The following is a 13,227-nucleotide window of genomic DNA, read 5'->3' on the forward strand; positions in this document are numbered from 1 at the left end:
CACCCAGGCACCCATGAGAAGGGATACTGTTTCTTTCTTTCTTTTTTTTTTTTTTAAAGATTTATTTATTTATTTGAGAGAGCGAGAATGAGAGAGAGTACATGAGAGGGGGGAGGGTCAGAGGGAGAAGCAGGCTCCCCGCCGAGCAGGGAGCCCGATGCGGGACTCGATCCCGGGACTCCAGGATCATGACCTGAGCCGAAGGCAGCCGCTTAACCGACTGAGCCACCCAGGCGCCCTAAACAAACCAGGTTTTAGACCAAGTTATCTCATCACAGACAGGACGAAGAAACTGATACATATTCACTAGTGTATGTGTGCAAGCAGTACATGGTTACAAAATTAAGGGGCACACAGACCACAGCAGATTTTTTTTCCACCTTGAGCAATAACTTGAGAAATCTGCTATGTACTACTTCAAATTCAGATACTCGTAAATATACAAAGAAATTAAGAAATTTTAAAAGAACAATTCTAAAAGACCAATGAAGTTTCCAGAGCTTCATTGAAAAAATTTTAGTCATCTGGCACAACTCCCTATTTTAACAGGTAAGGGATCTGAGGCTCACAAAGGCTGTGTCGCTCCCACAGGCCAAGCACTGGGCTCCAGAATAAAGGGGAGTTGTCTTTCCTGCAGGTTCAGTTGGGAGCAGGAGACTGTCATGGGTAATACTCCCACAGTCTGAGTGGGTGTGTGCATTTCTCTTCTTGAGGACTCACCCTTTCTCCACTTCCAGTTCTGTCCCAAGCTCCGGGACTGAGCCCACCTCCCAGCTGCAGGTGTGAGTATCTGACCTAAGTGGCCTGATGGTTACTTTCGCCACCTTTGGCAAAAGGCTGAGACAGAAGTCCGCTCAGAGGAAAGGAAAGAAGAGTTGGGTGAGTGAGCTAGGGTCCAGATGATACTGTCGGACATCCTGGAGCCAGCCATACCTGAACTTATCCCATGATTTTCCCAGTTACATAAGCCACTTAATAAAAAAGGAGTAAATGGATTGGTTCAAATCCTAGTTCTTACAGCACATCAGCTGCAGGGCCTTGGGCAAACTACTTCATTTTCATGAGCTTTAGCTTTTTCCTCTGAAAATGGGGAGAATAACTCATCGGTGTATTTTGAATTAAAGAATGTATAGCACCTACAAGGTGCTTTCTTTCTGAGAAAGCTCTAACTCATAGGACATAAGATTTCTCGCTCAGAAAAAGCTCTTCCATCTGTGCAGGCTGCTGCTGTCCACCACCCGCCCCCAATCCCACAGCCAGGCCTCACTGTTTAAAACCGAGCTGATGTCACTTCCTTTCATTCTGGGTCAGCAGTGAAGGGGGGAAGCTGGTTGATGGTAGCACACTGCCTTTGGTGACTTGCAGATTCTGCTCAGTGACCAAGATCTTACTTTCATGGGTGTCCTTTACACTTAGGTCAAAGTCCTTTTAAGATGGCCATGGCCTGATGAGCTGGAGGGCTTCCAGAAACCTGAGAAATTGGCCTAAGCCTGGCTTCTGGTCTCCCACTGCATGTGACTTTATAAAGTTTGAAAGGCAGCTACTGTGTGATGGATGGAATATCAGATTTAAAAATGAAATGGCTTGATTCAATTCCGGTATCAAATGCTATCCATGTGACCCTGGGTAAAGCTATGCCTATTTCCTCATCTGTAAAATACTAGTAATCATACCAGTCTTACTGCCTTTCAGGGAAGCAAGAGTAGGTATGGAACAAAGAATGACACACGGCTATGGGTTCATACATAAGCTTCCTTTCTAGTATCATCCAAGATGGCAGAGCAAGGATCAACGGTGGGAAGCTACGGGAGGTAAATCTGAGACGACGGTCTCCATGGAGGCTTCCTGGCACTGGAGTGTGCAGATGCTGCATGATAATTGCAGAAACGCTGCTGAGGGCACTCAGCTATCACATGGGGAGATGCCCCAGGCCACTTTGGAGAGCACCTCCAACCTTGGGTCTCTACTTCCGTGGCTGTAGGACGTTCCTGAGCTCTCCGCAGGCATGATGTTTCACTCTTTCTGGGCACTCAGCCGCAGTCCCTGGCAGTAAAGGCTTCCTGACACGGGGCGACAGGGAGGGTGGGAAACAGACTTGTCTGAAAGTTGACACCAGAGCTCTACCAATGGCTCGCCCTGTATCCCCGCCAAACCTGGTCCTTCCCACTCACCCCGGTGCAGGTAATGGTACTGCCTATTTACCTAGACGCTCAGGCCCAAACCTTGGGCATGATCTTGACAATTTAGTTAAATGTCCTGTGTTTGAAGTGATTAGCAAATCCTGTTGGCTCTCCCTTCAAAACATCCTGAGAATTCAACTACTTTCCAGCACCTTCACTCCTACCATCTTAGTCCACACCATCTCTGTTTCTCAGTGGACCCGGTGTAAGTTTCTCCTCGGTCTCTGTTTCCACCCACTCCTCCCATCTGTCCTTCACCTACGAGCCACAGCTGGCTTCCTTAACCTCGGCCCTTGTGACACTGTGGCTGGATGATTCTTTGTCACGGTCACCGTCCTACACATTGCAGGGTGGTTAGCAGCATTCTGGTCACTCCCTCTGTTTAAAGCCTTCTACTCACACAGAGAATAAAATCCCCAAACATTCCATGACCTCTAAGGCTCTCGCTGAACTGGTCCCTGGTCCCATCTCCATTTTGCCCGGCCTCTGCTACCACTGTCCGAGCTCAGTCCTCTGCAGCTATACCTGCCTTCTTGTTACTGTGTGCACGTGCCCAGCCTGCCCCTGCCTCTGGGCATCTACAACCACCATTCCCCCTGCCAGTCCCCCTCCCCACACCCTCTACCCCACGCGTGTCCTTCGCATCCTTTAGAGCTTCATCATATGTCAAGTCCTCAGAGATACTCCCTGACCAACCTGAGGACAATGCCTTCTACGCTTCACCCCCTTATCCTGTTAGATTTTCTTCAGAGAACCCACTACCATTCTCCGTGTCTTCCTCTGCACAGTCAGAACGTAGGACAGGAGCTACACTGTTCCCTACTGCGTCATCAGCACTTAATGAGTGCCAGGAACATAGAAGCTGCTTAATAAGAGTGGGTGAGTGAACTGCGTGTCACAGGGAACCTGCTTTGTCCCTCAAGGCTCCTGGCCAAATAAGAGGATGGTGATGAAGACTGCGGTCGTGGTGGTGGGGACAGTAATGGTGAATCCTTTCGTGGTGCTCACTGTAGGTTGGGTGCCGCTCGAAGCTCCTTTTACTTAACCCCTTCTGTCTTCACCCTACCCTAGGAGGTTGGCACAGACAGGTGGGGTCACTTGCCCCAGATCACAGTTCAGAATTGGCAGAGCCAGGATCTAAGCTCCCGTAGTCTGGAACCTTAATCACTCCGTTAGAGATTCTGGAGAATCACAAGCATTTTGAAGGGAAGATCTGACAGAGGCCAGACGACCATCCGAGGTCAGAGAGCAGATGGGCAAGAGTGGGCCATCTCCCATGTGAGCAACTGGAAATAGAAATCCATACTGTCATGAAGTTTATCCTAAAGTGATGCCTCCGAGATGTGGGCCACATAAATATTTAAAACTGCTGGTGGGGGCAAGACTGCACTGCGTATCTGAGTGCTGCTACCTAGTCTGTGGCATAACTTCAGATCGTGTTTGTGTGTGGCTGTTTTGTGATCAAAGTCACTTCTAAAAAGCCTTACTTCTCAGTGTAATTTGTGCCCATGAGTGTGAAAAGAATCCAAGCTGTTTCTGTGCTCAGACGGAGCTTGAACACTGTTGTTAAGCCCGATGCCCCAGGATTAGGGTTAGAATATTAAATATGCACCCAACCTCCCTGACTTTTCTTCGGTGACCCTTTCACAGCTATGAATAAGGAACGGACTGTCTAACCTCTTGGTTAACAGCCACCTTCCTCTCCAAACGGCAGGTATCATGAGGACAGGGTTTACATCTAGTTCATGTTTTGCCCTTTCCCCAGCACCTGATCTACCATGAAGCATGCAGTGAGCAGACAGCACACATTTGCTGAATTCAAGAAAGACCACTGCCAAGAGGCCTGCTGGGAGATGGTATCTCATGATTTCAGAGTAAAAACACCACGTTTGTTGAATGTGCCCTGTAACAGTTTCAGTGCTCAGCAGATCTGGTGCCTGAGGAACCACCAAGAAGGGCTTGGCGGACATTCAGGTGGGCGTCTGTGTCCCAGAGGCCCCCCTGCTCAGTCAAGCTGGAATTAATAGGAGCTGCCATCCTATTCATGCACAGTACTTAAAAATTTTAAGTGTAAATTCAGTGTGAAAAAATTTTTGATAGGTTTAAGGATTCACATGACTCCAAAATAAAAATGATACCAGAAACTGTTTACTGAGGAGGTCTCATGCCCGCAACCACCCCAGAGTAAGCACTTTTCTAGATTCCTGTGTATCTGCCCGTGTTTCTTCACGCAAACACAAATATATACATTTATGTGTTCTTGACCACCCTTCCCCTAACCTGAAGGTAGGAGATTCGGTGCAGTGCTCCATACCTCGCTTTTTTACCTAGTGGTAATTCCTAATGGAGATTGTCCCAAGTCGGGATGTAAGCAGCTTCCTTCTTCTTTTTACATCTGTGTAGCATTCTGCTGTGTGGCCGTACCCCATAAACTATTTAATCAGAGGCCTACAGACGTTTGTTTTGTTCCTCATCTTTTCCTTTTACAGATCAGGAGTCAATTTCCGAAAGTGGCTCAGCAAAGTCAGAAAGAACTACATCAAGGACTGTGATAGATAGATATTGCTACTCTGCTCCTCCCCGGCAAGGCACCATTGGCATGCCCCCCAGCAACGCCTGAGACACAGCGTTTCCCCACAGCCTCACTGGTAAGCGTTTGGACTTTTGCCCATCCAATTGGAGCGGGCCATCACTTTTGTCTGTGTCCTGCTTATCACAACATGCCATGATTTAGAGCTAACCACCCTTATGAAGACGTACCCTCCACGGAGCAGCCGCAACTACCTAGGGGACCGGGTCAGTGAACATAATTTGTGCACTCCAGAAATGCATCCCAAAATACTTTTCTTTGCTCTGGGTTTTCCTCCTACTGGGGTCTCCTCTGGGGGAAAAATACTATAACCATTAAGACATTGCTTGTGAGGGCAGAAAAACAATTATAGAATGATAAAGAATTCAGTATAAGTACTTACATATCACTTGAAGGGGTGGGTTTTGTCGAGGGGCTGGGTAAATTTGCTTCCATAATATCATTAAAACTATTGTTTCCTACATTCTTGGCCAGCTGTAACATAAACAAAACACAATACAGCCACTCTTTACTATGAGTTTAAAGGTTTCCTATTATTTGCTTTTGAGATTTCTGAATACGTATCTTCCCCTCATTTGACTCAGGATACAAACCATCCATCCATCCGGTCAACAAATATTTACTGAGCACCTACTATGTGCCAGGCACGGAACTTTAGGGTGCTGGATATAAACAGAGGGGTAAACCACATTCCTTCCTGTAGGAGCCAACAGACTAGCAGGGCGATTGATAAGAAAACCAATGATTTTTACAAATACAATGTGATAAATGCTAGAATAGAAGAGGATATGCCCTCCCCCAACCAACATATACTCTTGAGATTAGACAGCAGGTTAAGGTTACACACATGAACCCAGGTTAAATGCTTAATGGCAGCACCTGTTTTTCAATCTCTATCATACCTCGTTTTTAGACTGAGCAGATTTACTGGACAGAGAAGGAGGTGGGATTCCTTTATATTTGGGATACATGTAAAAATGCTGCAGGAAGCATTCTGCTTCTGGGTTCAAGACCCTCCCAGGAAAATTTGTCCTGAAGGGCCTCTGGTCGTTCAGATGATCTGGGGAGCAATGCAAGGCTTAAGAAGCATTCATGCTATCAGGTCTCTGGGGTAAAATCTTGGGTTTATTACCTAGCAAGTGTTTAGGATTTGGACTGTCCCTATTTCTAGTTGCCAACTGGGTTTCACTAGCTTAAGTCAAGGAGATGGAGTGACACCACTTCCACACTCAAGAAGAATGTGTTAGGTATAAGATCAGAGCCTTTTTTTTCCTCTAATCCTGGTATGAATCAGGGAGGTAAGCATTAGTATGATACTTCCTGAATTTGCTACCTCCTAGATCAGGGGCTCATACAAACACAGACCATCGTTGCTTAGAAGAAGTTACGGGTTAAGGACTGATGGGCTTTATGGACACTCTCGGTTCATGGGGGCTTCTACAAACTTACAAATGGGAAAAACAGAGACAGACTCTTTAGTCACTATTTTTAGTAACACAGACCATTAAGTAAAGTGATCATGTGAGTTTAACACCTAATTCCCTTTACTGTAATGAGTGAATCATATAAAAACTAATTCTGAAAGGAAAAGACAGCTTTGAAAAAGCCCATCCCAGAAGAAAAGAGCCAGTGTAGGTGAACTAATTATAGAAATGTATGATTCACCAGTTCTTTAGAAAGGAAATAGAGACAGTCAACTTTATATACCACAAAATTTACATTTTAAATATCCATGCAAATTCACGAAATTCAAGAACTGCAATTCTTTGTACTCAGCAGAAACAGGACACTCCAAAGCCACGTATTACATATATTTATGACAATATACATTTCTAAGTACAGGTCACTACTCACCAAGAGTTCAGAAGTTCCTAATTTGTCTAGTTCCAAAGACTGAATGCGAGAAATGTGAACCCCCATTTCCCTATGAATGCCGGAACATTCTATACAGGTCAAAATACCCAAGTTGGTTGAAAGCCAGGTGGGTTCTGTGTGGAAAGAACATTTTGAAGACAATGAAACAAACACGACCTAATTTTCGTGTGCCAACTACAAAGGAAGCTAAAACAAGAGTAGTAAAACTTGTTAAGAATTAAAAGGGAAAGATTTAAATGGAAGACATGGAAGCTTGTGGTTTAGCCTAAGGGCTCATACGAAGCTTACCAGCTTCTCAGAGGATGATGTGGGTGCTAAAAGAAATTTAAAAGTTTTCTTTCAATATTGAATTGAAAACAAAATTAAGTGCTTTATTCTTGTGAAAATGTGAGAATGACTTTTCCTGGGAGGCCCAATGAAACATCCTTGGGAGAGATGTCATCCTTGGCAGTGACTGACGTGTGGCTCAGGGGACTCGGTTCATAAGCTGTCATTAACCTCCCAGTTACAACCTGCACTGACCCACCATCCTGGTCACGGCTTTTCCACAAGCACCTCCTGGTAATAAGACAGCTGTAAATACTGAACGTCAAAGGCTTCTTTCACAGACCTAAGCTATTTCTACAACCCCCCAAGGGCTCCACAACAGAGGGAATGAGTATTCCCATGTTACCAAAACCTTCAGGGTTCACTCCCTGTGGCAAGCTTCTTTTGGAGTGGTCGGTACCTGAGGACTTCCGACCCCTCTGCCACATCCTCACTATGTGAGGGTGTGAGTCACTTATCCCACAGGGACACGAACACAGCAGAAACTAGGAGACGTGTCTCTGAGGTGCTCAAGGCATGGTGTATGGAGAAGTCCATTTTCACAAGGAAAACAATTAGAAGGTGTATTATGATGCTTAACAATCACAGGTTTGCATCGGTGTTCTGATCCCTACTAGATGTGTGACCTTGGGAGGTCACTTAACTTCTCAGAGTCCCCTAGTTTTCTCATCTGTAAAATGGTGAGGCTATTAGTATCTTGCTCACAGAGCATCTGTGAGGATTCAATAAGAGAACAGAAACTAAAACAACTACCAGAATCCTTATTAAAATGTAAACACTGAATGCACATTACCTACTGTCAATACCTACTTAATACAGATGCTACTTGAAATCAGAAGTTTGGGGGAAGGTGACCATGTGACGTAGACACTGGGGCTAGTTCACCGAGCAGAAAGGAAGGAAAGTAATGTATAACACGTTGGGACGATTTCAGATATAGCATTTCATTAAGTCCTCATAACAACCGAGGTTTATTATCCCTGAAGATGAGACTAGTGTCGGCACTTGGCAGGAGGTCATCCAGGCTGTGAGTGCCAGGCTGGTGGTTCAAAACCAGCATGAGGGGCTCTGCATCCAGGGCTCTCTCTGTATGTCCACAGTGCTCATTTAACTGGTAGCATTTGGGCAGGTGGCCATTTGGGGCATTTGAGGAGAGCAGGTGGGAGTTTTCCAGGCTGAACAAACAGCATGTGTTAAAGCAGCCCAGAAGTGGGACCGTTCAAGATGGAAGTTTGTGGTGGGTGTGTGTCTGTGTCCCTAAGGAGGTAAGGATTTAAATAACTAGCTCATGTTTATTCTATGGGAGGAGAAAGGCTGTTTAAGAAGCCAGATCAAGTTTGGGGGCAAATACCTGACGAGCCACAATCGCAACAGACGTCATTCCCAGGGAGCCGCTGGACGTCCTCAATGATGGCTTTTGTCAGGTCTTCCAGACTGTTCTCCCCTGTGCTCTGCTCTCCACGGAAGGCCATAGTGAGGGCCTCTTCTTTGCTATTTGTCAATACTGATATCCATCTGTTGTCGAAAACAAGAGGAAGGAGACGTAAGTGCAAGGCCACTGATTTCTCCTGCCACTGCAAAAAATCTGTTTTCGTCAAGAACTTCCAAAAGAGACACGCCCCCCACCCCAGCAATAAAGTGAGAAAAAAAATGAAAGAAATTAAATTCAGAGGAAAGAGAAAGTTAAAAGAATGTCAAGCAACATGTTGGAGAAAACGAGAGAGGGGAGAGGAACAGACGAGAGGTAGTCCACACCACTGAGGGCCTGCAGGTGTGACAAGGTGCGTTCCTGTCCATTTGGACAGAAGAAAGCAAATGTCAGAAAGGAGAGGACTTGGCGCAGGACCAACCCAATGCAAGGATGAGAAAGAACTGGTGACAAATGGACAGAAGGCAAGAAACAGTTTAGCACAAGGCATCTGTTCTCTGGAAGTCCACTGTGGTATGGGGTGGGGGTGGGGGCTTGGAAGCGAAAACGGAGGGCTGTTTCACGAGCAGCTGTGAGAATTGATGCTTGTGGCAGAGGTATAGTTAACAGAAACATGCTGTTAATAATATGAAATAAAAAGTACAGACTACGAAATCTCGTATGCAGCATGATCACAGTATGAACCGAACAACACAACCGTCCGCTACTCGTCTGGGCATAAAACCACCTGAATCCACAACAAGGGCTCATTATTAAAGCACGAAATAACCACAGAGTGGAACAGTTAATCAGGTATTAAATTTAAATTTTCAACTCATTTTTCTAGATTGAGCTTTTAGAATTGAAGTACAGCTGACAAAGTTTTCAACTAAGTTTTGGATGACACTAGGGAAATGCTCACAATATGTTTTGTGAAATAAACAAGAAAAAACTGTTTATGTGCTATAATCCCAAATTTAAAGATATATAGGGTTTTAGGTACTTCTGTTTGGGGAAAAAAAGGCTAGGAGGAAATTCACCAAAACGTTAACACTAGCTTTTTCTGAGTAATTTTCTGTAGGAATAATGGATAGATGGATTGCTTGATTCTGCCTTTCTGTAATTTCCCAAACCTATAATGGGCTTGTATTACTTTCATGAAGGAGAAAAAAACCTAATTAAAAAAAAAAAAAGATTTTATTTATTTATTTGACAGAGAGAGAGGGAGCACAAGTAGGGAAGGGCGGCAGGCAGAGGGAGAAGCAGGCTCCCCACGGAGCAGAGCCCGATGGGGGCTCGATCCCAGGACCCTGGGATCATGACCTGAGCTGAAGGCAGACGCCTCACTGACTGACCCAGGAGCCCTAGTTAATTTTTTTAAAGAAGAAAATGAAAAACATTTCCAAACCATAGTTTGTTTTCATCTACTATTCAGACAGCTAATAACTGCCCCCAAGAGAGAGCACAGAGGTTCAGGACGGAGTCTCGGTTTTTGGGGTGTATTGCAGGATGACATACGACACACAGGGCTAGGGCGAAGGTTTAGAGTAAGTCAGGGTCACAGCAATGAGAACTACAAACCAAACCAAATCCAAATTACATGGCGCATGTGAACTGCAAGGCACACCTGTGACTGTAGGGGGCGCAAAGCTTCCGTGTGTTGTAACAAATACATGTGCACAGCTCAGCGGTTCCCGTGCTCCCCAAAACTGAACACCTCAAAACCTAGGAATGCGGCAGGTGTGTGTGTGTGTGTATGTGTGTGATTCAATACCTTCTAAATTAAAGAATATTTTTTCTATCATTTAGTCTCATGTTAAAAACCAGAAATGGTTTCTTAAAAACAATTCAAAACACTGGGCTCAACAGTGTATTTAATCAGTGGCATTGTGTTACTGGAGTTTTCACTTTGTCTGCAGAGTCTCTGCTTTGTTTTCCTTAAGCATTACGATATTCTGGCAATCCAACATAGCACGATCTACTGCATGCCAAGGACTTATAATTTTTTTTTTTTTAGAGCGAGTGCATGAGCGGTGTGGGGTGGGCAGAGGGAGAGGGAGAGAGAATCCCAAGCTGGCTCCACGCCCAGCACAGAGCCCAACAGGGGGCTCAATCTCACAACCCTGAGACCACGACCTGAGCTGAAATCAAGAGTTGGATGCTTAATCGACTGCGCCGCCCAGGTGCCCCCCTTATAATTTTGGGGATGTAATCCTCCAGCAAGCCTCTGAGTTGGGGCTGACAGTCCTTACAGATGAGGCAGCACAAGCCTAGAGAGGTTTATGACTCCAGTAGGATGGGTGTCACACTGGACGGAAACATGCTGCTGACACCCCCTCCCCCGGTCCCTTTCTGGGGTCCCTTCATTATGCCACATCCACCTCCTCACTCAAGAGATCAGGACAAATAAATAAATAAAGGAGTTGGTACTGATAATTAGAAAATACATATTTTAAGGACAATTAACTTTCTGGAGGGATAATTCAGATTTGGTGCAATGGACTGGCTACATTTCAAAGGGTCAAGAATCAAAGCACCTACTTCTGACAACCAAAAAATAAACTTTTAAGTTATTTTAAAGTAACAGGCATACCAAGCAGTATAAGAAAGAAAATAACGCATCGTTGTATTTTAAGACTCTAAAGTTGCTTTGAGTTTACAGGATTAACAACCTTGGCACTGTACTAGGAACTTTATACATTTTATCTTCAGTCCCAAAGCCCTGCAGGCAAGGTCTGTAACCTCCTTCTTACTGACAAAACACACAGCTACCCTTTGTTAGAATGTCTTCTACATTTAATTCCACTGGACACCTTCACATGAGAAAGAAACTCAGCGATGCTGTAAAACTGTCTCTATGTAGCTTGGAAGTAAATGAGGAACTGAAGCCTCCCCTGGGGCGGGGGGTGGTGTGTGTGGGTGTGTGCGCACACCCGTGCTTCCTCTGCAGAATGCATTCCTTCCAACATCACTCAAAACAAAGCCCCCCGTTGCCACCACCAGCCCCACAGAAAGTCAAGTGCAGATGTGTCGCAGCTGCTGGATGGGCCAAGCAAGCCTTCTACTAAAGGATGTTAAGTCCCACGGGCAAGAAACCTATATACCTCTTTGACCAAACTGGGACTGAGTTCTCTGTAAGTCAGAGTAAATACAATACTAACGGCTTGGGTTTGAGATGCGAACAAAGAAGAAGCGGATGCATTCCCTGCCTCAGCACAGATCTCGTACCTGTTCTCCCACGTAAGGGTTTAGGGGAGAGGAAAGAAAAAGAGGAGGAAAGAGTGAAATATGAGAAGGGGAAGCAATATTCCAAGGTGATTCTGGAATTCTGTCCAGGAAATTTTTTTTTTTAAATAAAATATTTATTTATTTGACAGAGAGAGAGACAGAGAGAGACAGAGAGCACAAGCAGGGGGAGGGACAGAGTGAGAAGCAGACTCCCCGCCGAGCAGGGAGCCCGATGCGGGGCTCGATCACAGGACCCCAGGATCATGACCTGAGCCGAGGGCAGACGCTTAACTGACTGAGCCACCCAGGCGCCCTGAGTCCAGGAAATTCTTACGGGACACATGTCTGGAGCGCCCACACACATGACTACCTGCTGCACCCTCTCCAGCAGGACCCAGTAAGCCCCATCACCACCAGGGATGCTCATCTGCTCGCATCACCTTTCAGCGCTACCTTCCAAAAGGGGCCTTAATCAAGCACCTACTGTTGTTCCCGTGTCTTACAAAGGAGGGCCTGAAGTTTCTAAAAGTAAACCAAGTGATACGAACCAAGTCAAGGCAAACGTAATGGTCTGGACTCTTCAACCATCCCCTCCGAGTTCCTGTCCTGCAACACATGGACTCTCATCACACAACTGAATATTTTATGGCATCAGTGTGATGAACTGGAAATGGCATAACTGCGTGGGCATCAGGGCCAGTGTTCCAATCACATATCTACGATTTCGTGTTGAGGTCAAAACAAGTCCCTTAACCTCACTTAGTTTGTTTAATCATCTGCAAAATGGGCATAAGTACGCCAACCTTGTGATTGACATGATTGGAGAGATGGTAAGTGAGCCCCTGCTGGCTCACAGCGAGCACCAATACTGAGGGCAATGAGACCCACTGTACTCTGAAGGATGTCCTTCCCTAACTTGACCATAAGACCCTGAGGCTCCCGGGACTGTGACCATGGGCACACTGCCTCTCAGCGTCCTCGTTGGGATAACAGCCTCTGCTGACATGCATTAAGCATCGTATGATCTCACTAAGTACTACCTCTCTGAGTCTGAGGGTGGAAGGCCAGCCCTCCTGACCTCTCCTGTTCTTCTTTCTTCTCCAGCCACTCTCAAGGTGGCCAACCCCAGATCAGTAACATCTAGCCATCAGTTGCTTCCCTTTTATTCCTCCCTGCTGCTTCTAGGCACCCAGAGTACAGAATATTTATAACCTTCCTGCACCTTCCTGAGCCGGCTCGGGCTGCTTCCTCTTGGAAGTCATCTCTGAGCACCACTCCCGAGAACCAGCCAAGAGGGTGTGTGCCCCCGTGGGTTCCCACAGCACACTGCCTCCTCTCTCTGTCCCTGCCCTCTGCTCCCTGCCTTCTCCTCCAGCACAGACCCAGTTTCTTCAGAGCAGGGGCTCTGTCTAACTTAGCCTTGTATTCTCCATGCTTTGCACAGTTCTCAGCCCGGAATCGGCATTCACTAAACCTTCAGATGAATGAATGGGTCAAAGACTTTTCTCCTCCTTTTCCTTCACCTCTCTTATCTTCTCTCTCAGCACCCCCCCCCCCCTTTTTGCTTTGTGTCTCCCAACTGTGCATCTTTCGACCCATTCCTTATTCTCTTTTTGACC

At 45.9% G+C, this 13,227-nt stretch overlaps 1 protein-coding gene across 1 annotated transcript in view; it reads right to left on the reverse strand.

Moving 5' to 3' along the window:
- Positions 1-13,227, reverse strand: part of ASAP1 (ArfGAP with SH3 domain, ankyrin repeat and PH domain 1) — a 331,802-nt gene that overhangs the window by 40,902 nt on the left and 277,673 nt on the right. Inside the window, exons 15-17 of the mRNA XM_081817140.1 lie at positions 8,324-8,487; positions 6,625-6,758; positions 5,153-5,244 (exon numbers count right to left, since the gene is read on the reverse strand). Of these exons, the coding sequence (XP_081673266.1) occupies positions 5,153-5,244; positions 6,625-6,758; positions 8,324-8,487 (390 nt within the window). The remainder of the gene's footprint in view (positions 1-5,152; positions 5,245-6,624; positions 6,759-8,323; positions 8,488-13,227) is intronic.

This window comes from Leptonychotes weddellii, chromosome 4, assembly GCF_054177405.1.
Source record: "Leptonychotes weddellii isolate Sample4059 chromosome 4, ASM5417740v2, whole genome shotgun sequence".
Classification (NCBI taxonomy): Eukaryota; Metazoa; Chordata; class Mammalia; order Carnivora; family Phocidae; genus Leptonychotes; species Leptonychotes weddellii.